Here is a 26680-nt window from a genome sequence, read left to right as displayed (position 1 = left end):
GAAGGCCAAAAAGATCATCAAGGACATCAACCACCCGAGCCACTGCCTGTTCACACCGTTACCATCCAGAAGGCGAAGTCAGTACAGGTGCATCAAAGCAGGACCGAGAGACAGCTTCTAGAAAAACAGCTTCTAGAGACTGAAAAACAGCTTCTATCTCATGTTTCTCACTACTAAACAGCAATCCCTAACTCAGAGAGGCTGCTGTCTACATTTAGACCCAATCACTGGCCACTTTAAAACCTCTTTGGGACTGGAGGGCAGTATTGAGTAGCTTGGATGAATAAGGTGCCGAGAGTAAACTGCCTGCTACTCAGGCCCAGAAGTTTCTAAAACTGTTTGAATGATGTCTGTGAGTATAACAGAACTCATATGGCAGGCAAATATCTGAGAAAAAAAATCCACTTCCTGTTTTCTTTTTTCTGGAGGTGGCAGATTTTCAACCAAGGTCTCATTGAAATTACAACGAGATGTGGATGAGTTTTCACTTCCTACGCCTTCCACTAGATGTCAGCAATCAATAGAACCTTGTCTGATGACTAATGTGAAGGGGGGTCGATTGACAGGTTTGTAGTTTTTCAAGTCATTGCCTATCCAATATACAGTGTCTATGAGTTTATATTGCACTTCATTAGGCTTCCACTAGATGTCAACAGTCTTTAGAACCTTGTTTCAGGCTTCTACTGTGAAGGGGGAGCAGATATGAGCTGTTTGAGTCAGGGGTCTGGCAGAATGCCATGAGCTCAGTCAGGCGCGCGGCCCTGTTCCTTTTCATGCAAATTAATTACTTAATCATACAATGTGATTTTCTGGATTTTTGTTTTACATTCCGTCTCTCACAGTTGAAGTGTACATATGATAAAAATTACAGACCTCTACATGCTTTATAAGTAGGAAAACCTGCTAAATCTGCAGTGTATCAAAAACTTGTTCTCCCCACTGTATGTTTTTCTGTGAATTGGTGCTGACCTAACATAATCGCAAGGTATGCTTTCGTTGTAAAGCCTTTTTGAAATCAGACACTGTGGCTTGATTAACGAGAAGTTTATCTTTAAAATAGTGTATAATACTTGTATCTTTGAGAAATTTTAATTATGAGATTTCTGTTGTTTTGAATTTGGCGCCCTGCAATTTCACTGGCTGTTGTTGAGGTGGGACGCTAGCATATCCCAGAGAAGTTAATAAATGGATCACTAATCACTTTATACAATGCACTCTAAATAATGCCACTTTAATATTGTTTACATATCTTACATTACTCATATCACATGTATATACTGTATTTTATACCATCTATTGCACCTTGCCTATGCCGCTCGGCCATCGCTCATCCATATACTTACATGTACATATTCTCATGCACCCCTTTAGATTTGTGTGTATTAGGTAGTTGTTGGGGAATTGTTAGACTACTTGTGAGATGTTACTGATATTTGATTTGACAAGGAGGAGGATGCAGAGCGAACTGCAGACTGTACCCCCTTGTCACCATCCTCATCACCCATGGTGAATGACCATACATTATCTCCTGAAGGGACAGTGCACCACCTTGAGGACTGTGCAAAAGAAAATTGGGTGTCATGCTCTTTTTAATATCCACCACTCTTGACAATTGTGTGTCTGAATGTGAGGAAGGAATTATGTTTATTATGCTCAAACCTGGACAATACCACACTTTCAATACCCCTGAACACAGAGGAACCTTGGTACCGCCATTCTGATACCCGGGTTTGGGGACTTCAGCAACAGTATTGATCAAGCCATTTAGGAGCACTGTTGCCACAGTAAATTAATAGGGAGCAGGGCCTTCTGCTAGGGTTGCAAGGTCTGCTCCTTCTGCCACGACCCAGCATGGCATCTGTGCCAAGATGTCTGCCACTGCCCAGAAGCACCAAGATGGTCAAAAACTGACCTTGAATAGCTACTAGCTATTTAGTCATTGTTAGCCACTGCTAGCGGCCTTTACCCTCTGCACAGGCACCAGCTGTTTTTTAGCCTGGATAATACCTACCAGCCTCGGACTGTTTTTCTCCAATACAACGCCGGATTCCTGCCGTAAACCCTGGACCATTACTCCTGATTATCACAGCTAGCTAACGACCACCTAGTGATCCAGCCCCGAAGCTAGCCCTGAACCAGGCTGATCTCCCGGCTATCAAACAAAATTACTACAACTACAATACCTCTTTCACCATCTGGCCCGGTCCCTTTGTCGACACGACGACCTGCCAGACCACCACGACTGGTCCGCAGACGTAATTCCATCCGACGTCGGAGCAGACGCTTCTACTAGCCCCGGCCTGTTAACTTTAAACGGCGTGTCTCCCGCTTGCTAGAGTAGCAACGACTACCCCACGGCTTCCCTGTTCCAGCTATTGCTGTTCACTGGACCTTACGATCACTTGACTACATAGCTGATGCCTGCTGGACTGTTCATTTATCACGGTACTCCACTTTGTTTACTTATGTTTATCTGTCAGCCCTAGCCCCGAACTCAGGCCCCGAACTCAGGCCCTGTGGGTAGTTAAACGACCCTCTCTGCCCATTCATCACCATTTTACCTGTTGTTGTTGTCTTAGCTGATTAGCTGTTGATTAGCTGTTGTTAGCTAGCTCTCCCATTCAACACCTGTGATTGCTTTATGCCTCGCGTTATGTTTCTCTCAAATGTCAATATGGCTTGTATACTGTTGTTTAAGATAGTTATCATTGTTTTAGTTTACTGCGGAGCCCCTAGTCCCACTCTATATGCCTCAGATACCTCTTTAGTCCCACCTTCCACATATGCGGTGACCTCACCCAGTATAACCAGCATGTCCAGAGATGCGACCTCTCTTATCATCACTCAGTGCCTGGGCTTACCTCCACTGTACCTGCACCCCACCATACCCCTGTCTGCACATTATTCCCTGAATTTTTTCTACCACGCCCAGAAATCTGTTCCTTTTATTCTCTGTCCCCAACGCACTAGCCAGTTTTGCTAGCCTTTAGCCTTACCCTCATCCTACTCCACCTCTGTTCCCCGGGTGATGTGGAGGTTAACCCAGGCCCTGCGTGTCCCCAGACACTCTCATTTGTTGACTTCTCTAATTAAAAAAAAACTTGATTTCACGCATGTTAACATCAGAAGCATCCTCGCTAAGTTTGTTTTCCTCACTGCTTTAGCACACTCCGCCAACCCTGATGTCCTTGCTATGTCTAAACATTTTCCGTCAAGATGGAACTGCCAAACGGGGAGGAGTTGCAATCTACTGCAGAGATAGCTTGCAAAGTTATGTCATACTTTCCAGGTCTATGCCCAAACAGTTCGTGCTTCTTATAAAAAAAAATGAATCTCTCCAGAAATAAGTCTCTCACTGTTGCCGCCTGTTATAGACCCCCCTCAGCTCCCAGCTGTGCCCTGGACACCATATGTGAATTGATTGCCCCCCCGTCTATCTTCAGAGTTTGTTCTGTTAGGTGACCTAAACTGGGATATGCTTAACTCTCCAGCAGTCCTACAATTTAAGCTAGATTCCCTCAATCTCACACAAATGATCAAGGAAACCACCAGGTACAACCCTAAATCCGTAAACATGGGCACCCTCATAGATATTATCCTGACCAACTTGCCCTCTAAATACACCTCTGCTGTTTTCAATCAGGATCTCAGCGATCACTGCCTCATTGCTTGCATCCGCTATGGGTCCGGGGTCAAACGGCCACCCATCATCACTGTCAAACGCTCACTAAAACACTTCTGTGAGCAGGCCTTTCTAATCGACCTGGCCCGGGTATCCTGGATGGATATTGACCTCATCCCGTCAGTCAAGGATGCCTGGTCGTTCTTTAAAAGTAATTTCCTCACCATCTTAAATAAGCATGCCCCTTTCAAAGAAATGTAGAACTAAGAACAGATATAGCCCTTGGTTCACTTCAGACCTGACTGCCCTTGACCAGCACAAAAACATCCTGTGGCGGACTGCAATAGCATCGAATAGTCCCCGCGATATGCAACTGTTCAAGGAATTCAGGAACCAATACACGCAGTCAGCCAGGAAAGCAAAGGCTAGCTTTTTCAAACAGGAATTTGCATCCTGTAGCTCTAACTCCCAAAGGTTTTGGGACACTGTAAAGTCCATGGAGAACAAGAGCACCTCCTCCCAGCTGCCCACTGCACTGAGACTTAGTAACACAGTCACCACCGATAAATCCATGATAATCGAAAATTTCAATAAGCATTTCTCTACGGCTAGCCATGCTTTCCACCTGGCTACCTCAACCCCGGCCAACAGCTCCGCACCCCCCGCAGCTACTCGCCCGAGCCTCACCAGCTTCTCCTTCACCCAAATCCAGATAGCAGATGTTCTGAAAGAGCTGCAAAACCTGGACCCGTACAAATCAGCTGGGCTAGACAATCTGGACTCTCTCTTTCTAAAACTAAAACTGCCACCATTGTTGCAACCCCTATTACCAGTCTGTTCAACCTTTCTTTCGTATCGTCCGAGATCCCTAAAGATTGGAAAGCTGCAGCGGTCATCCCCCTCTTCAAAGGGGGAAAAACTCTAGATCCAAACTGTTATAGACCTATATCCATCCTGCCCTGCCTTTCTAAAGTCTTCAAAAGCCAATTTAATAAACAGATCACCTACCATTTCGAATCCCACAGTACCTTCTCCCTAATGCAATCCGGTTTCCGATCTGGATTGCCACGCTCAAGGTACTAAACGATATCATAACCACCATCGATAAAAGACAATACTGTGCAGCCGTCTTCATCGTGGCCTAGGCTGTCGACTCTGTCAATCAACGTATTCTTATGGGCAGACTCAATAGCCTTGGTTTCTCAAATGACTGCCTCGCCTGGTTCACCAACTACTTCGCAGACAGAGTTCAGTGTGTCAAATCGGAGGGCCTGTTGTCCGGACCTTTGGCAGTCTCTATGGGGGTACCACAGGGTTAAATTCTCGGGCGGACTCTTTTCTCTGTATATATCAACGATGTCGCTCTTGCTGCTGGTGATTCCCTGATCCACCTCTACGCAGAAGACACCATTCTGTATACATTTGGCCCTTCTTTGGACACTGTGTTAACTAACCTCCAGACAAGCTTCCATACAACACTCCTTCTTTGGCCTCCAACTGCTCTTAAATGCTAGTAAAACCAAATGCATGCTTTTCAACCGTCCGCTGCCCCCACCCGCCCACCCGACAAGGATCACTACTCTGGACGGTTCTGATCTAGTATTATTACAAATTACTACAAATACCTAGGTGTCTGGTGAAACTGTAAACTCTCCTTCCGGACTCACATCAAACATCTCCAATCCGAAAGCAAATCTAGAATCGGCTTCCTATTTCACAACAAAGCCTCCTTCACTCACCGCTGCAGTTACTGCACTTTTACTGCAGTTACAAAATTGCAATCTCTTTTTGTAAACAAAGAAAATATTGGCCACAAAATCAACATGTTTTTAGGCCATTTGAGTCTGTGGACTTGAAACCCATTGAAAGCATGTGGTTTTAATTGAACAGGGCAGTCCTGTGTTTTTGTGTGTTTCCAATTTCCACAATCCAGCTCTTCAGCATCCTCTCATTAAACGGCCTGCTGCACTGGTCTGCACTGCCAGGGCATTATCAGTGCCCATGGTCTTCCAATGCCTCACAATTTAAACCAAGCTCCAGGATTTTAACTAGATGCCTACACAATACAACTTAACTACATATTATAGACCCTTCAGAAGACCAAGTCCACCACCTAAATTGTAATTTTAAATACAGAACATATAGGCTATTTGTTATACGTTCAAAACGATTATGCAATGTGCTATAGGCTAATGCAAGGGTGCAATCATCATTGCCAAGTTTGACTTACACTGCTATTTTGTCCGGACGAATGCACCATGGCTTGGTTATGAGCTGAATCCCCGGTGAGTGCGAACGTAGAACTAATGAGTTTCAACTCATCATGTTGCCCCGGGGTTGAGGCATCTTCACCGTTCCATCCGAATCCGGACCAAGTTGCTCTGCTCTCCGCCGTCTGGAAGCTACGCTTTCGTCTCCTTCCACGGCTCCTAAAACTTGCTCCAACCTTGTTTTTTGATAATTCACGTAGTTTAAGTATATTTTCTCTTCCAAAACAATTAATCTTATTATGTCTAGTGATTTTGACGGATACTTTATTGAGGGTGGCAGATGGAATATAAATGCCCGAGCCACTTTGATGCTGATAAAGCTCCTCAGAACTGGAAAGTTTCTCCCTGCTCTGACGTGTTTTAAATCCACGGCTGTATGATTTATTTGCAAAGTGCTGCTCGGATTTACGCACCGAAATGACCTCCCCATCACCGGAGACGCGCGCTAAATATTCCGCAACTTTGACTTCTTTACATCTGCCATTGAACGGGTGACAACGTGGTGACTTCTCTGCTAACCCCACAATTTCATCCTCTGATACTTTTCCAAATGGGTCAAATACCACTTCAGAGAGTTCACGGGGAGCCGGCTTGATAACGGGGAGTTGGCATGATGGAATGCACCTTATCTCCGTTTTGATCAAGTCCAGGGTGGAAGTTAAGGTAAAGAGCCACATCCACATAGCAATGTAACAATAAGAGCAGCAGCCGGGTACGGTTGCCTCCATCCTTGGTTAAAGTTAGTCCGCTTTGAATTGTGTCTTGTAGATAATATAATACTTTTGAGGGTTTGATTTATTATCTGTTGAATCGTTCGTTTCGGGAACGTAGGTTGATACGGTGCGCGAAGAAGTGCTCAAACAAGTAGTGATGCGAACGATGCACTGAGGAGGAGCTGGCGGTTAGATTCAGTCATGATAGGAGAGAAAAGAGAGGGGCTATATTTCCCATGTGCTTTCTTCCACATGATCTCAACCACGATAGAAAAATAATGATTGGAACATATTTACCATGATTACATTTCCATTTGAGGTGACTTACTGTTTAGTGGAATTTAGTCTCTGGATAACATAGAAAATTAGAAATGATTTTAGTCATATTTTAACAAGGAACAACCCTTAAAACATACTGATGCATTGTTAATGATGTACTCCATTGGACCAATTGATGCATATAGGCTGTTTAATTTTTGTCAAGATATTTTGGGTACACTTTCAAATCAACTTAGCCTATGTATTTATTTTTGCTCAGAGCAGTCTTTGGGGACCTTAACTATGTCCACACTTTGTATTGTCATTAATATGTCATTAATAGACCAATTATAAGACATGTGTTCATAATTTGCAATTCCTTATTAGTATATTACATTTTCAAACGCAAGTAACATGGGTAAGAGTTATGATAGATCACTTATAAGGCATTTCTTAATGAATAGTAAATCAATAAATCATAATTATATTCATATAACATTTTAATACCCCTGTTCAAAATAATTTATCTTGTCAATGTCATTCTTACAAACTCATTTATAAATCATTACTAAAAAATAACCCTCCCTTGATATCTTTTCATTTTCTATCAGAATGGACGGTTAACTGAGCAAAGAGCATCAGATATTCAGCAGTAACATTCCTTCAGACAGCAATATGTAGTGACTCAAGGATATTATCCTGCCCATCACCGTGTCATTTGCTCCGGACTTTCACCTTAGTTAATGCCATGGAATTACAAGTGTTGAAATAATAATGTGAAATACAGTGCACTCTTGTAAAAAAAAAGAGTTATCTAGAACCTAACTGGGTTCTTCAGCTGTCCCATTTAAATAACCGTTTTTGGTTCCGGGTAAAACAATATTGTGTTCAATGTAGAACCCTTTCCACATGGAACCCAAAAGGGTTCTACCTGGAACCAAAAACGTTTCTATCTGCAAGCAAAAATGGTGTTCCTAAGGAGACAGCCCAATAAAACCTGTTTGGGATAGGGGGCAGCATTTTCACGTTTGGATGAAAAGCGTGCCACGAGTAAACTTCCTGCTACTCTGGCCCAGAAGCTAATATATGCATATTATTAGTAGTATTGGATAGAAAACACTCGGATGTTTCTAAAACTGTTTGAATGATGTCTGTGAGTATAACATAACTCATATGGCAGGCAAAAACCTGAGGTTTGTAGTTTTTCAACTCATCGCCTATCGAATATACAGTGTGTATACACTATATACACTATGAAGTGTCCTAAGGCTTCCACTGGATGTAAACAGTCTTTAGAACGTTGTTTGAGGCGTCTACTGTGAAGGAGGGGGGAATGAGAGCTGATTGAGTCAGGGGTTTGCCAGAGTGGCATGAGCTGATCACGCGTGCACATGTGAGAGTGACCTGCATTCCATTGCAATTCTAAAGACAATGGAATTCTCCGGTTGGAACATTATTGAAGATTTATGTTAAAAACATCCTATAGATTGATTCTATACATCGTTTGACATGTTTCTACGAACTGTAATATGACTTTTTGAACTTTTCGTCTGAACTTTCGCCTGGACTTGCCCGCGACTCGTGAGTTTGGATTTGTTTACCAAACACGCTAACAAAAGGAGGTATTTGGACATAAATGATGGACTTTATCGAACAAAACAAACATTTATTGTGGATCTGGGATTCCTGGGAGTGCATTCTGATGAAGATCATCGAAGGTAAGTGAATATTTATAACGTTATTTCTGACTTTTACTGACTCCACAACATGGCGGGTATATGCATGGCTTGTTTTTGTGTCTGAGAGCCGTACTCAGATTATTACATGGTTTGCTTTTTCCGTAAAGCATTTTTGAAATATGACAGCGGCTGCATTAATGAGAAGTATATCTATAATTCTGTGCATAATAGTTGTATCTTTTATCAATGTTTATTATGAGTATTTCTGTAAATTGATGTGGCTCTCTGAAAATTTGCCTGATGTTTTCGAGGCACAACATTACTGACCATAAAGCGTCAATGTAAACTGAGATTTTTGGATATAAATATTAACTTTATCGAACGAAACATACATGTATTGTGTAACATGAAGTCCTATGAGTGACATCTGATGAAGATCATCAAAGGTTAGTGATTCATTTTATCTCTATTTCTGCTTTTTGTGACTCCTCTCTTTGGCTGGAAAATGGCTGTGTGTTTTTGTGACTTGGCTCTGACCTTACATAATCATATTGTGTGCTTTTGCTGTAAAGTATTTTCGAAATCGGACACGATGGGTAGATTAACAAGAAGTTAAGCTTTAATTTGGTGTTTTGCACTTGTGAATGTATGAAAGTTACATATTTCAAAAAAATATTTTTGAATTTCGCGCTCTGCCTTTTCAGCTGAATGTTTTCGAGGGGTTCCCCTAGCCATAAGACGTTTTAACACCCGCCCAGTCGCACAAATGTGCCGGAAGAAACATTGTTCAACTGACGACCGAGGTCAGCCTGCAGGCGCCCGGACCGCCACAAGAAGTCACTAGAGCACGATGAGCCAAGTAAAGCCCCCCTGGCCAAACCATCCCCTAACCCGGGAATTGCCTTAGACCGCTGTGCCACTTGGGATGCCAATACAATACTTCTTTATGCAACAGGGATCTTATGTTTGTTTTCGGTAACACGTGACACCCAACGTCATAACACATTATGACACCAACATAAGAGTGTCAAAACCCATATTTATTCAATTGTGTTTTTGCCCTAGCACTACACATCTGATTAAAATGATCAACTAATCACCAAGCTTTGCTAATTTGAATTAGCTGTGTAGTGTTAGGGAAGAAAGCAAAATGTGAGGACCGAGTTTGGAAAATGCTGGTCTACACACATAGGCCTATAATCATGATTGAAATTCCCAATCACCCATCCATCTGCATTAGGCTGATGTCTGATGCAGCATAACCAAAACAGATTGAGACATCTAGTGCACACTGCATTGCTAATGGCTGCAAATGAAATATGTCTCTGTGCTGCTGACCCCTCCATGTAACAGGAACATGTCCCAGCTCAAGCAAAGAGATGGGGAGGACAGTTCAATATAGAGACGCTCTAAAGCATCAGTCAAGTCCAACCTCATCCTATTGATTAACTGTTACTCAGGACTAGAATGAAAGAGTTGGCATGGTGAGGATGGCTTCCACATCTAATAGAGCCCCAATGTTTGATTCAGTCCAAGTAGTCATTGCACAGTATGAAGGATTTCATATATTATATTCTCTGGCCAATGTATTGCCATAATTCTGCATATTTTCAGCAACTTCATGCACAACTATTATGCTAATAAAGTGAATGATTGTTGTATTACTTTTACAGAATAGTATCTTAGAGTTTGACCTACTCATTATGTTAGCTGTGCTGGACACTCAGTCAGATTGGCAAATGGTAATTTCCAAAGATGACAACAGGTCATGGGCCAATTTTGAAAATGAACACAATAAGCATGCTTTTGTGTTAGCTCCTCAAACTTTTAGATAATAGGGTTTCAATGGGGTTAAACCTTCTTAAGGATCTCTACAGATCGGTATCCCACCCACGGGATGGTTGAGCTAATGTGTGCTAATGTGATTAGCATGAGGTTGTAAGTAACAAGAACATTTCCCAGGACAAACCTTACAATCTTGTTAATTTAACTGCACTGTCCAATTTACAGTAGCTATTACAGTGAAATAATACCATTCTATTGTTTGAATAGACATCTTTGGACACGGTATTAACAAACCTCCAGACGAGCTTCAATGCCATACAACACTCCTTCCGTGGCCTCCAACTGCTCTTAAACGCAAGCAAAACCAAATGCATGCTCTTCAACCCATCGCTGCCCCCACCCGCCCTCCCGTCTAGCATCATTACTCTGTACGGTTCTGACTTAGAATTCGTGGACAACACCAAATACCTAGGTGTCTGGTTAGACTGTAAACTCTCCTTCCAGACTCACATTAAGCATCTCCAATCCAAAATTAAATCTAGAATTGGCTTCCTATTTCACAACAAAGCATCCTTCACTCATGCTGCCAAACATACCCTCATAAAACTGACTATCCTGCCGAACCTAGACTTCGGCGATGTCATTTACAAAATAGCCTCCAACACTCTACTCAGCAAATTGGATGTAGTCTATCACAGTGCCATCCGTTTTGTCACCAAAGCCCCATATACTACCCACCACTGCGACCTGAATGCTCTCGTAGGCTGGCCCTCGCTTCAAATACGTCACCAAACCCACTGGCTCCAGGTCATCTATAAGTCTTGCTAGGTAAAGCCCTGCCTTATCTCAGCTCACTGGTCACCATAGCAGCACCCACCCGTAGCACGCGTTCCAGCAGGTATATTTCACTGGTCACCCCCAAAGTCAACTCCTCCTTTGTTTGCCTTTCCTTCCAGTTCTCTGTTGTCAATGACTGGAATGAATTGCATTGAATGAACTTTAAGCATCAGCTGTCAGAACAGCTTACCGATCATTGCACCTGTACATAGCCCATCTGTAAATACCCACCCAACTACCTCATCCTCATGTTGTTATTTTTTTTTCTCCTTTGCACCCCAGTATCTCTACTTGTACATTCATCTTCTGCACATCTATCACTCCAGTGTTTAATTGCTGAATTGTAATTATTTCGCCACTATGGCCTATTTATTGCCTTACCTCCCTAATCTTATTACATTTGCACACACTGTATATAGACTTTTCTATTGTGTTACTGACTGTACGTTTGTTTATCCCATGTGTAACTTTGTGTTGTTTGTGTCGCACTGCTTTGCTCTATATTGGCCAGGTCGCAGTTGTATATGTGAACTTGTTCTCAGCTGGCTTACCTGGTTAAATAAAAGGTTAAATAAAAAAATAATAAAATGGTATCAAGAATATGAAAATCCTTTCTTCGCATCTTGAGCTACAGGCAGTTAAATTTGGGTATGTCATTTTAGGCGAAAGTTGAAAAAAGGGGCGGATCCTTAAGAGGTTTTAATAAAGGTGTATGTCAATGTATGCTCAATACAAAAGTATAATCAACTCATCGAGGCCCTGTCACAAAAATGGAAGATGTAATTACTTAGAAGAGAAAGGAATTAATTCGTCTGCCGCCAATTATAACATGCACGGCTTAAAATGAGTAGTATTAATCGTAAAATGTATCAGTTCCACTTAAGTTTGAGAGGTTTGACAACTATTGACAACAGAATATTCAAGTTAGTTGGGAACAGATTTTTGATTTCCCAATACCGTCGGGTTTATGAACTGATATTTAAAAATATATATTTGATGCATCAATCCATTATTTTCAATTTAAACTATTTTATCAAATGTTCTAGACAAAAATAATGCTCAATATATGGGGCATTGAATGATCATCCCTGTGCAGACTCAAAGCAACAGAATCAATAGATCATCTCTGTTGGTACTGTCATTTCACTTTTGGAGTCAGGTCCAGGAGTGGTTGTTGAGTCATAATGTTTGTGTTCAGATGGACCTACAACCAGTACTGTTAGATCTGAAAAACCATGATCAAGCAATAGGAAATATGATTATACGCTTCGATGTAGTATTCATTTTTAGGGAAATCTCAGTAGCAATGGTACACATAGAGAGGTTAAAGACCCTTGTGAGACATCACAGTAAAATAGAAAGATCATTTGTAAAAGGAAATAGTAAAACGGTAATATACTTGGAAAGACGGGCTAGTTTGTGGACATCTGAGCGATGGAATTAAGATTAGAGGTATTGGTTGATTTGATGATGCACTTGGATTTCAGTATATGTAGGAGGAGGCTATACAGGGCTATGTCATCAAGGCAAAGGGTAGCTACTTTGAAGAATCTCAAAAATAAAATATATTTTGACCTGTTTCAAACTTTTTTGGTTACCTCATGATTCCATATGTGTTATTTCATTGTTTATATGTCTTCACTATTATTCTACAATGTAGAAAATAGTCAAATAAAGAAAAACCCTTGAATGAGTACGTGTCCAAACTTTTGACTGGTTCTGTACGCATATTGAATTGTAATGTTTTTCATTTGGTCCTCCAACCAGGGGAGGGGGTGTTAGAAAAAAAAAAGGGGGATTAGAAATTATTTTATTTTATAGAGTAATCTGTCTGGTAATATCATATCTGATCTATAATATATATAATTACAAAAAATATTGGTCTTTTTTTTCTTATTAGTAATCTACATTATTCATTTCACTCCAACATTTGAGTCTAAACAAAAACCATGCTTACTGGGACCATAAATATAAGAGACTGCATCACTACCTGTGGACTGCAGCCAACGCAGGGAGTTACATTGGATGTTCATTTAGTCATCCAGTTAGATAGGAAGTGCAGTTACAAACATGATTTTCTTATTTTTTTGTGTAATATTTCCACACTATGAGGTTGAAATAACACTCTGAAAATGTGAAAATTATGATGCCCTTTTTGTGTCAGAGCTGTCCCTGGAATTTCAGCCTGTTCAGGTGGGATAGAGTTTTTGGCCCAGATCATGACATCACAGTCTGATCTGATTATTCTGACCAATGACCAGTCATCTTTTATTTGTGTATCCTCCAATTTTGAAGGGGTAAACACCCTAGGCTATAGAGTACGATCCTATCTACCAGTCAGGGCTGTTTATATAAATATATTTACATTTGTATCAACACCCACACGCTCAGACTGAGCATTTCAATGGCAAAAGGAGGCTCATGGTAATAAATTACGAATATATTTGTTATATAAACACCCACAGTTATTTATTAGACTTACATTGATGATTTTAAAATATGTACTGTATTAAAAAGAATGCACGGGGGCTTTAAGCATGAATTTACTAATAATGAGAGTTTCTGGTTTTGTGAAATTAAAACACAGTTAATCCACGGACAATTGCAGTGTCATCATGACAAAAGCTCTGACATCAATTATTATCATTATTGCATATTTTTTTAATTGAATTCATGATATGTCTATTGTACTTCATCAAAACTGTCAAAAGCAACATAGTCATGTGACTTTTTAAAACACAGAGGGAACAAAGTTCTCACAACCAGTATTGACCATTATAATGCATGTTTTGTCATGTCTTGTTGCCTTGTTTCTAGAAATGGCTGTAATGAGTCAAGCGATGGTTAACTTTTAATTGAGGGTAAATATTTTTTACGTGCCTTGTTGTTTTCAACCCGGTGGAGCAGCGTAGACATTAATGCTGGCTGTTAAACCTAAAGGTTGATAATGATGTAATTTATGCTCAAGAGGCAGTTTGGAATGCTAATCCGCTCATGCTTTCAATCATAGCCTGCTCGCAATATCATAAAATATTTACTTTCTCAGGAACCCTATTCTGTGTGCTGGTGCAAAATCCTCAGCCTCTTGGAGAGGTAAAAAGATAGACTCATATACCCTGCAGTGCTCCTCTGCCATATTGGGATCCTGTCAGGGACATTTAAAATGCTCTGTGATTTTGTCAGATTTCAAATGTCTAACCTTTCCATCTTAGATACTTCACAGTACTAAATATAAGAGTTCCCCCCCCCCGGTATCTTACAAGCATGCTGTTTTGATCTCTAAGGTTGTGATATATGCTTTGGTTAATAATTGATGTCAAGTATGATGTTTCTCTCAATCCTCCTTCATAAGGCTCAAAAAGGACATTCCTGAAAACGAGAGGGATCTCCTGAAATATGAAATATTTTACTTAGTGAATGACTGATGCACTGTGTGGGAGTTGTCTCTAACGGTAATTCAGCAAACCTCAGTGGTTTATTGGGCTGTCATGGCCTTTAGATTGCTCAGGATAGACTGGGATGACCTCATTAAAGGTCTAACATATGGAGCTAGCAACCTGTGCACTGGACTTTCTGCAAGAGTTTTTGCAGGAGAAAAAACTAAAGTGAAACTCTCCTTGTTTATATTAAGTCTCGCATGACTAATTAGGCAGGCGAAAAAGTCTGAAAACCTCAATTTAGCCACAAGGAACCTTCTTTCACTGGAACTACACAAAACTCTGAGACTACAGTAAGCCTACTCAGGGCCAGGCTGGAATTACTTCTGCTCCACAAGAAGCCCCCACTATAGTGGAGAGGAGAGGGAAAAAACAAAGCAACATAAGACCCGAGGCTGTTGACTTAAAGAATGGAACACAGAGAGAGCAGCAGGGCTGGTGTATATCATACTCAGTTACAAAACGGCAACTGTAATCTGTTACGTTACCAGCAAAAAAAATTGTAATCAAATTACAGATACTTTTGAGTGTCACGGCATCATCGGACTGCGCTTGTTGTCATTGCAGGCAATCTCAACGCTGTGTGTTACAGGGAAGACATCCTCCTCCCTCATGTGGTAACCTTCCTGCAGGCTCATCCTGACATGACCCTCCAGCATGACAACGCCACCAGCCATACTGCTCCTTCTGTGCGTGACTTCCGGCAAGACAGGAATGTCAGTGGTCTGCCATGGCCAGCGAAGAGCCCGGATCTCAATCCCATTGAGCGCGACTGGGACCTGTTGGATCGGAGGGTGAGGGCTAGGGCCATTGCCCTCAGAAATGTCCGGGAACTTGCAGGTGCCTTGGTGGAAGAGTGGGGTAACATCTCACAGCAAGAACTGGCACATATGGTGCAGTCCATGAGGAGGAGATGCACTGCAGTACTTCCTGCAGCTGGTGACCACACCAGATACTGACTGTTACTTTTGAATTTGATCCCCCCCTTTGTTCAGGGACACATTATTATATTTCCGTTAGTCACATGTCGGTGGAACCTGTTCAGTTTATGTCTCAGTTGTTGAATCTTATGTTCATACAAATATTCACACATGCTAAGTGTACTGAAAATAAATGCAGTTGACAGTGAGATTTTTTGCTGGGTTTATATACAGTATATACACTACCTTTCAAAATATTGATGTCACTTAGAATTGTCCTTGTTTTTGAATGAAAAGCACATTTTCTGTCCATTAAAATAACATCAAATTGATCAGAAATACAGTGTAGACATTGTTCATGTTGTAAATTAATATAGTTGCTGGAAAAGGCAGATTTTTTATGGAATATCTACATAGGCATACAGAGGACCATTATCAGAAATAATCACACCTGTGTTCCAATGGTACGTTGTGTTAGCTAATCCAAGTGTATGATCTTAAAAGGCTAATTGATCATTAGAAAACTATTTTGCAATTATGTTTGCACAGCTGAAAACTGTGTTCTGTTTAAAGAAGCAATAAAACTGGCCTTCTTTAGACTAGTTGAGTATCTGGACATCAGCATTTGTGGATTCGATTACAGGCTCAAAATGGCCAGGAACAAAGAACTTTCTTTTGAAACTTGTCAGTCTATTCCATGTGAGAAATTTAAAAGAAACTGAAGATCTCGTACAACGCTGTGTACTACTCCCTTCAGAGAACAGCGCAAACTGTCTGTAACAAGAATAGAAAGAGGAGTGGGAGGCCCTGGTGCAAAACTGAGCATGAGGACAAGTAAATTAGAGTGTCTAGTTTGAGAAACAGACGCCTCACAAGTCCTCAACTGGCAGCTTCATTAAATAGTAACCTCAGAACACCCGTCTCAATGTCACAAGTGAAGAGGCGACTCCGGGATGCTGGCCTTCTAGGCAGAGTTCCTCGGTCCAGTGTCTGTTCTTTTGCCCATCTTAATATTTTATTTTTATTGGCCAATCTGAGATATGTCTTTTTCTTTGCAACCCTGCCTAGATGGCCAGCATAATTTTAATATCAAGGATGGTCACCCCTTGCATCCATAGCTCTGTCTAATAATCTGACAGTGGTTACATTTCTCCAGGCCCATCCTTCATTTTTTTACCAAAACAGAGGCGGGGCAACAATTTTGTTATTGTTTTATCTGTGGGTTTGCTCTTTTCACAGCTGCATATTATCAAGATATCAAAGTGTTACCAACAATATTGTAAACAATAGGCCAAAATCAAACGCAGCAAATGGCATTCGTTTTTCACATGTAAATGGTACTTTTCAGTAGTGCTCAAAGCATGCCATTCCATGAGCGCAGCATTTAATTTTCAACTCAAATCAATGAGCCCAATCAGTCCTCCATGACAACAAAATCCTAAACACCACAGTAGGGCTGGCTAATAAATCCTTAGTTTTGGGGTTATGCTCAGATAAATCAACTTGGCTAATCTATGCTTCCATATTTACAGGTCCTATTCTTGAAGATCAAGGGTTATAATATTTATCGGAATGATTGGAATTCTGCTAGACTTTGGTTTTTAATGTTAAGATATAATTTAATCGTGTTATTATATGTAGTCGGAAGCACCGGGTTAGAAGAAGCCTACATAACCCGTAAAGTAAAATGTAACATCCATATATGGCAAGCTAGGTAAACTTTAACATTGATTTATCCTGCAATAGATGTCATTCAATTGGGAACATTCATTTTTGTCTTCTTCTCATGCCTCTTAAGCGGAAAGTAATCTAAACGTAACTGAATGTCAATCAAGTTACTGAGTTTGGGTAATCCAAAAGTTAAGTTAATGATTACAATTTTGGACAGGTAACTAGTTACTGTAATGGATCATGTTCAGAAAGTAACCTACCCAACCCTGATCACACTACATCATAGTGAACTCCCAAAGCTGTTTCTAATGGGACACTTAAGAGGGAGGGGAGTGACTGACTGTGTTCAACCCAGCGAGAAGTGGATAGAGGGAGGACAAAGAGATGAGAGGACACTGTCTAACCTGGTTGAAGGCAACAGATCAAACATGATGGCACTGTACTCGTGTCCACCACTTGTGCCAAAGGCCTCAGAGAATGTTGGTGTGATGCAAGAAAAAACTATCTCTAAATAAGCTTCTCAGTTCATATCATATCAAACATGATAATGGCGCCGGAAGAAATGGCAGCGGTTTTACGGGCGCCCAACCAATTGTGCTATTATGTGTTTTTTTCGCGTTATTTATAACTTATGTTGTACATAATGTTTCTGCAACCGTATCTTACGGCAAAAAAGAGCTTCTGGATATCAGGACAGCGATCACTCACCGCGGATTAGACGAAGATTGTCTTGTGCGTCTTGTTTGTTGAAGAAACATTCTCCAATCACCCTGCAGGGCCGACATCCATGTTATTTGCAAGAGGAAGCGACGCAGGTACAGAGGACAAAGAGCCGGATGCCTGGTCAGGATCCAAAAAGGCGAGTGTGAAAGCTGCCGTTACCGTCAATACTACTCGCCAACACTACTCGCCAACACTACTTGCCAACGAGCAATCATTGGACAATACACTAGACGAGGTACGATCACAAATATCCTACCAACGGGACATCAAAAACTGTAATATCCCATGTTTCACGGAATCATGGCTGAATGACGACATGGATATTCAGCTAGCAGGATACACGCTGCACCGGCAAGATAGAACAGCACACTCCGGTAAGACAAGAGGGGGGGGGGGGGGGTCTGTGCATATTTGTAAACAACAGCTTGTGCACGAAATCGAAGGAAGTCTCCAGATTTTGCTCACCTGAAGTAGAGTATATTGTGATAAATTGCAGGCCACACTACTTGCCTAGAAAGTGTTCCGCTATACTTTTCGTGGCTGTTTATTTACCACCACAGAAAGATGCTGGCACTAAGACCGCACTCAGTCAGCTGTATAAGGAAATAAATAAACAGGAAACCACTCATCCAGAGGCGGCGCTCCTAGTGGCCGGAGAATTTAATGCAGGGAAACTTAAATCAGTTCTACCAAATTTCCATCAACATGTTAAATGTGCAACCAGAGGGGAAAAAATTCTAAATCACCTGTACTCTACAGACAGAGACGCGTACAAAGCTCCAAAACCACAACTCTATCCTTCTGATTCCTGCTTACAAGCAAAAATTTAAGCAGGAAGCACCAGTGACTCGGTCAGTAAAAAAGTGGTCAGATGAAGCAGATGCTAAACTACAGATCAAATCAAATCAAATGTATTTATTTCGCCCTTCATACATCAGCTGATATCTCAAAGTGCTGTCCAGAAACCCAGCCTAAAACCCCAAACAGCAAGCAATGCAGGTGTAGAGGACTGTTTTGCTATCACAGACTGGAACTTGTTCCGGGATTCTTCCGATGGCATTGAGGAAAACACCACATCTGTCACTGGCTTTATTAATAAGTGCATTGAGGACATCGTCCACTCAGTGACTGTACATACATACCCCATCCAGAGGCCATGGATTACAGGCAACATTCGCACTGAGCTAAAGGGTAGAGCTGCCGCTTTCAAGGTGCGGGACTCTAACCCAGAAGCTTACAAGAAATCCTGCTATGCCCTGCGACGAACCATCAAACAGGCAAAGCATCAATACAGGGCTAAGATTGAATCATACTACACCGGCTCCGACACCGGCTCTGACGCTCGTCTTTTGTGGCAGGGCTTGCACACTATTAAAGACTACAAAGGGAAGCACAGCCGCGAGCTGCCCAGTGACACGAGCCTACCAGACGAGCTAAATCACTTCTATGCTCGCTTTGAGGCAAGCAACACTGAGGCATGCATGAGAGCATCAGCTGTTCCAGGTGATTGTGTAATCACGCTCTCCGTAGCTGACGTGAGTAAGACCTTTAAACATGTCAACATACACAAGGCTGCGGGGCCAGACGGATTACCAGGACGTGTGCTCCGGGCATGTGCTGACCAACTGGCAGGTGTCTTCACTGACATTTCCACATGCCCCTGATTAAGTCTGTAATACCAACATGTTTCAAGCAGACCACCATAGTCCCTGTGCTCAATAACACAAAGGCAACCTGCTTAAATGACTACAGACCCGTAGCACTCACGTCTGTAGCCATGAAGTGCTTTGAAAGGTTGGTAATGGCTCACATCAACACCATTATACCAGAAACCCTAGACCCACTCCAATTTGCATACCACCCAAACAGATCCACAGATGATGGAATCTCTATTGCACTCCACACTGCCCTTTCCCACCTGGACAAAAGGAACAAAAGGAGAATGCTGTTCATTGACTACAGCTCAGCGTTCATCACCATAGTACCCTCAAAGCTCATCACTAAGCTAAGGATCCTGGGACTAAACACCTCCCTCTGTAACTGGATCCTGAACTTCCTGATGGGCCGCCCCCAGGTAGTGAGGGTAGGTAGCAACACATCTGCCACGCTGATCCTCAACACTGGAGCTCCCCAAGGGTGCATACTCAGTCCTCTCCTGTACTCCCTGTTCACCCACGACTGCATGGTCAGGCACGACTCCAACACCATCATTAAGTTTGCAGACGACACAACAGTGGTAAGCCTGATCACAGACAATGATGAGACAGCCTATAAGGAGGAAGTCAGAGACCTGGCCGGGTGGTGACAGAATAACAACCTATCCCTGAACGTCACCAAGACCAAGGAGATTATTGTGGACTACAGGAAAAGGAGGACCGAGCATGCCCCCATTCTCATCGATGGGGCTGTAGTGGAGCATGTTGAGAGCTTCAAGTTCCTTGGTGTCCACATCACCAACAAACTAGAATGGTCCAAACACACCAAGACAGTCATGAAGAGGTTACGACAAAGCCTATTCCCCCTCAGGAAACTAAAAGGATTTGGCATGGGTCCTGAGATCCTCAAAAGGTTCTACAGCTGCAACATCGAGAGCATCCTGACTGGTTGCATCACTGCCTGGTATGGCAACTGCTCAGCCTCTGACCGCAAGGCACTACAGAGGGTAGTGCGTGCGGCCCAGTACATCACTGGGGCTAAGCTGCCTGCCATCCAGGACCTCTACACCAGGTGGTGTCAGAGGAAGGCCCTACAAATGGTGAAAGACCCCAGCCACCCCAGGCATAGACTGTTCTCTCTCCTACTGCATGGCAAGCGGTACCGGAGTGCCAAGTCTGGGACAAAAAGTATTCTCAACAGTTTTTACCCCCAAGCCATAAGACTCCTGAACAGGTAACCAAATTAATACCCGGACTATTTGCATTGTGTGCCCCCCCAACCCATCTTTTATGCTGCTGCTACTCTGTGTTTATCATATATGCATAGTCACTTTAACTATACATTAATGTACATACTACCTCAATTGGGCCGACCAACCAGTGCTCCCGCACATTGGCTAACCGGGCTATCTGCATTGTGTACCACCCACCAACCCCTCTTTTACGCTACTGATACTCTCTGTTCATCATATATGCATAGTCACTTTAACCATATCTACATGTACATACTTCCTCAATCAGCCTGACTAACCGGTGTCTGTATGTGCCTCGCTACTTTTATAGCCTCACTACTGTATATAGCCTGTCTTTTTAATGTTGTTTTATTTCTTTACCTACCTATTGTTCACCTAATACTTTTTTTGCACTATTGGTTAGAGCCTGGAAGTAAGCATTTCACTGTAAGGTCTGTTGTATTCAGCGCATGTGACAAATAAACTTTGATTCGATTTGATATCATATTCTCTTTTAAATGTCATGTGTTGGGAAATTCATCCACCTCTCTATCGTCTATTGGTCCTAAACAAGTTTGAGACTGATATGTCTGTACAAATCTCTTTATTACATTTACAATTCATATGGTCTTTGAAAATAGAATATCATTTATCTGGTTTGTAATACCAAAACCTTAGCTGCCACAGAACCTGAAAGGCTCGCATTACCAGAGGAGTTTTGACATCACTACATATGGCCTACAGTACTCCACAAGAGTCAAAACACTTAACCCGCTGCCTGTATTGCCTTGCACCTTATCTCTCAGTAATGTATTTGAAGTCATTATTTGAAAAGGTGATCATCTCTTCAGCTGCCCCAGATGTGTTGCGGGTACTAATTGAAGTGGAAGTCTCAAGCGTCATTCACTAAAATGAGCTAGCTCAAAAACTCATTCAACGCAACATTGATACTAGGACAGTGCCATGACTGGTTGAATGTCTTTCGTATTCAGTCTTCTGACAGACAAGACAGGATTAAATATGTAATCATCTGTGGTTAAATCACAGGATTATCTTCCTATGGGAGGCATAGCTGTGAGTTTGGAGGTGATGCTGAGTCTGATCCATAGCCAGAGATCCTGCTGCAGTAAAGGTAGATGTTTGTTGGAGCAGAGGGGAGGAGGGGTGGACACTGTGCATGACTAATGCCCTGGCATTTCTTCCTTCATTGCCTTTTGTTTTGTCCTCTTCTGTTTAGACAAAACAACATTTTCAACAATACTTTTTCAATCTTGTCTCATTACTGCTACTCCCCAATGGGCTCGGGAGGCGAAGGTCGAGCCATTCCTCCGAAACATGATCTGCCAAACTACGCTTCTTAATTGCTTGTGTGACAAAATTGTACCATCCTTATTTACAGTCACTCATAAACAAGATAAGTTCCTAATACATTTTTTTCCAAGAAAATTGGTCTTTCCTCTGTCAGTACATTGGAGTTTAACTCTATTATTTGCTATAATATTTGGAATTGTAACCAACTCTGTATGAATACCGTTGCCAATCCACCAGAAATGGTTAGTTTCAATGTGCATAACAGCAAAAAGCCCCCATTTGAACATTGGATGTGTGTCTTAGCAGCTTGCTGGTAAAACCATTTGGATTTAAATATAATAGATTCGGTCAAATGGATGCTTTAATTGAGAGATTTAATGTCTTCATTTTTTATTGGTTTAACCCTACAAACCAATTATATAAACTTTCCCGTTTAACTGTGTCTGTCTGGTTTGCCATTCCAGATGAAATGTTAAAAATAATTGTCACACAACTTGAAAAAAAGATTCTCCTGGAGTTGGTAGAGCCATGAATAGATACTTAAACTGCGATATCACTAGAGAATGAATCACTGTAATTTTCCTGTAGATGGACAGGTTTTTCCCTCACCATGGTTTCAAGATCTTTTCTATTTACTACGCTTTCTATCAAAGTTAATAGATCGTTAGACTTTTCCGGGATATGTACACCACAGCACATCGACTTCACCATCCGCCGATTTAATTGGGAGACCACATAGCAATTTAAAGTTTGTACATTTTAGAGACCCAATCTTTAACATAATAAACTTATCATAGTTGGGTTTTAGTCCAGAGAAACTGGAGAAATTATCCAGGTCCTCAATAAGACCCTTCAGCATCGATGATTGAGGTCTCTTGAATCATCGGCATACATTGATAATTTTGTCACTAAACAAAGGGCGAAATTGTGGTGTAGATATTAAGGGAGATGAACAGTAGACGGCGGTCTACGGGGTCCTCCACCGGATTTTTAAAAAATCGCATTTCCTGCGATTCTACACAGTTTGACATGACTGATTATGCCTCTCTTGAGGGGTATTTTGAGGGGTATATGGAGGGATATTTTGAAAGTATAAGTATAAGTGGGAGGTAGAATCACACCCAATTTCTGTTTGAAAATTGAGAAAGTGGAGGAGAGTAACTTTTTTTCATGCTTTCATGCCCAAAGTCAACCGCTAAAGGTAATTTCCAGAGGGCTTTATTTTAAATAAATGATTGGGGGAGTGGGGCTTTCTCAAAATCTGCTATAAACATTATACCTGGTTTCCTTGTATTCTCATAGTTTCCAATTATTTCTAGTAGTTGTCTAATGTTGTCTCCAGTATATCTTCCCTTTAAGCATCCTGTCTGATCGTGATGAATAATATCCGGTAGGACCTTTTTAATTCTATGAGCAATACATTTTGCCAATATTTTTGTGTCGTAACATTGAAGGGTGATGGGCTTCAAATTATTTTAAGACACTGGGTCTTTGTACTGCCCTCCTGGCTCCTGCTTCAGTAGAAGAGAGATCACTCGCTCTTTTTTGTGTCACAGATAGTTTAACATCATTTGTGGGTGAAACAGATATCACAAAACTCATCGTCAAGTGATGTTGGAAGAAAAAAGGATTCCTCCATCGTTTGTAACTATTTTATGTAGTTGTAATTTTTTGGGAGGATGTTCTCCATCCAATTTGCTCCGTTTTTAAAAAATAAATAAAACCCAATCTTTCATGAATAAGTTCTTCAAACTCTTTTGTTTTGCATCTAGAGTATTCAGTGCTTCAGTAGTACATTTGTGACGCATTTCAGGAAACTAGGCCTGTGTCGCGCGTCACTACTTCACAGGAGCGCCATTTGAATTTAAACGTTTTTTAAAGTCAAAATGCCTTCCGGAACATGTGAACAAACTTGTATGCCATCTGTAAATATGAATAAAATTGTTACATTAAGAGCCTAGTTGGTTTAGCCATGGAAAAAGCCCGCAACCTTTCTGCTAGCCATTTTTGGCTGAGATAATGAGTGGGCTGAACATGTAGAGAGATGAGTTTGGATTGATCTGCCATGTAACACATTTCTGTCCATAACATGAGCTGGTCAGTATGTGTAGGTAATACTTTCTAACTGAGCTTTTTTGAAAGATATCACGTAGAGGAACTGCATAACGGTTGCTATCCACTTTCTGGAGGACCAGGTTTTGAAATCAGTGGAATTGGAGTATGATAGCAAAGGAGATGGAGAAAATGCTGCCCTTTTATTGCAAATATGCGGACAGAGTCGAAAAGAGCACACACAGAAAGCTGTTGGATAAAACACCTGTCTCTGGATTTACAAATGCTCAACACCCATTTTTATTTATTTTATTTATTTTATTTAACCTTTATTTAACCAGGAAGGCTAGTTGAGAACAGGTTCTCATTTGCAACTGTGACCTGGCCAAGATAAAGCAAAGTGTGACACAGACAACAAACAGAGTTACACATGGAGTAAACAATAAACAAGACAATAACACAATAAACAAGTCAATGACACAGTAGAAAAATAGAAAGTCTATATACAGTGTGTGCAAACGGCATGAGGTAGGCAATAAATAGGCCATAGGAGTGAATAATTACAATTTAGCAGATTAACACTGGAGTGATAAATGAGCAGATGATGATGTGCAAGTAGAGATACTGGTGTGCAAAAGAGCAGAAAAGTAAATAAAATAAAAACAGTATGGGGATGAGGTAGGTGGAATATGGCCGGTGTCAGTAAACGTTGACAAAACAGTATAGTCAATCACCAACGCTATGGATAACATAAAAACAGCCTAACCAGCTCTTCTTGGGTGAATAAAATGATCCGAGTGAGCTGTTCTCTCCTTTGTGTCTGGAAGTAGCTAGCAAGCTAGCCAAAATTAAGTCAGTTAGCTTGGGTGCTTGACTGCTGTTGCTAGGTTAGAACACTTGGATCAACCATACTCATTGGCCAGAGCGTCCAATGTGAGCTCTGAACGCTCTGAGACCGAAACGCTCTGAATTTACGAATGGACAATCTGACAACGCTCTGAGTTTACGAACGCCCGGAACACACACTGGCACTCCAGATTAAATTTGCGAGCTCACCCGTAGTATAAACCAGCCTTTCAACTTGAAATCTTTAGTTGTTTAGTACATAGCCTCACATGTGAATCATTAAAGAGATGGGTGGGGCTAAAGCTTAAGAGGGTGTAAATAATGCAGAATGGGTGTGAACAAAGAAGAACTCACCAGTAGGTACTAAAACATTCAAGGACCATTTTCAACTTGATCAACTTTCAAAGCATAATTACTTTCCCGTTGTTCCTCAACTGTAGTGTAAGATACACCATTTTCTAACTATGAGTCTCTACTTTTATCCAATGTAAAAAAACACAATTTCTAATGTTGATACATAAGACCGAATCGAGCCGGTATGTCACATTTATCAACATCATTGATATGTAATGTTAGATTTTTTATTTCTGTTGCCCTTTTTTGTTTTTAGGATGAAAACTGAATAGGAGTGGCCTCTAATGGCAGATTTAGATTCCAATATGACTGAAACGGTATTGTGCAGAAAAAATCTGTTGTGAAATACTTTGTTTTTGTTAAGAAAGTACTGTCTGTCAATAAACCCTAGTCCAATATCCCTGTCCTCCTGTCAAGTCTGTCATAATTATCTGGAGGGATACAAGTTGATGGTCAATTTTTTTTCACTTTTGGCCAGAGGGTGATAGTTGGTCGTATGATTGGCTTTACTGTCTATTTATGTATTTGGCACATTCGTAAAGTATTCAGACCCCTGTTTATTTCCACATTTCTAAAATTGATTCAAAAATAAATAAATTCCCATCATCAATCTACACATAATACTCCATAATGAAAAGCAAAAACCAGTTGGTAGAAAGTTTTGCAAATTTGTTTAAAAAAATATTCAGACCCTTTACTCAGTTCTTTGTTGAAGCACCTTTGGCAGCGATTACAGCCTTCGGTCTTCTTGGCTATGATGCTACAAGCTTGGCACACCTGGATTTGGGGAGTTTTTCCCCATTCTTCTTTGCAGATCCTCTCAAGCTCTGTCAGGTTGGATGGGGAGTGACGCTGCACAGAAATTGTCAGGTCTCTCCGGAGATGTTCGATTGGGTTCAAGTCTGGGCTCTGGCTGGGCCACTCAAAGACATTCAGAGACTTGTACCGAAGCCACTACTGCGTTGTCTTACCTGTGTGCTTAGGGTTGTTGTCCAGTTAGAAAGTGAACCTTCACCCCAGTCTGAGGTCCAGAGCACTCTGGAGCAGGTTTTTATCAAAGATCTCTCTGTACCTTTCTCCATTCATCTTTCCCTCGATCCTGACTGGTCTCTCAGTCCCTGCCACTGAAAAACATCCCCACAGCATGATGTTGCCACCACCATGCTTCACTGTCGGGATGGTGCAAGATTTTCTCCAGATGTTATGCTTGGCATTCAGCCCAAAGAGTTTCATTAGACCTGAGTCCTTGTTTCTCATGGCCTGAGTCCTTTAGGTGCCTTTTGGCAAAATCCAAGCGGGCTGTCATGTGCCTTTT

The 26680-nt window shown here is 41.4% G+C and overlaps 1 protein-coding gene across 1 annotated transcript in view; it reads right to left on the bottom strand.

Annotated features, from left to right (window-relative positions):
- LOC115113865 (VPS10 domain-containing receptor SorCS1-like) overlaps positions 1-6620 on the bottom strand; it is a 90159-nt gene extending 83539 nt beyond the window's left edge. The window contains exon 1 of the mRNA XM_065012582.1: positions 5853-6620. Coding sequence (XP_064868654.1) covers positions 5853-6620 — 768 coding nt within the window. The remainder of the gene's footprint in view (positions 1-5852) is intronic.
- Between the last annotated feature and the right edge of the window lie 20060 nt (positions 6621-26680).

This window comes from Oncorhynchus nerka, linkage group LG28 (genome assembly GCF_034236695.1).
Source record: "Oncorhynchus nerka isolate Pitt River linkage group LG28, Oner_Uvic_2.0, whole genome shotgun sequence".
Classification (NCBI taxonomy): domain Eukaryota; kingdom Metazoa; phylum Chordata; class Actinopteri; order Salmoniformes; family Salmonidae; genus Oncorhynchus; species Oncorhynchus nerka.
Note: the sequence above shows the minus strand (reverse complement) of the source record. Positions and strands in the feature narration are given on the sequence as shown.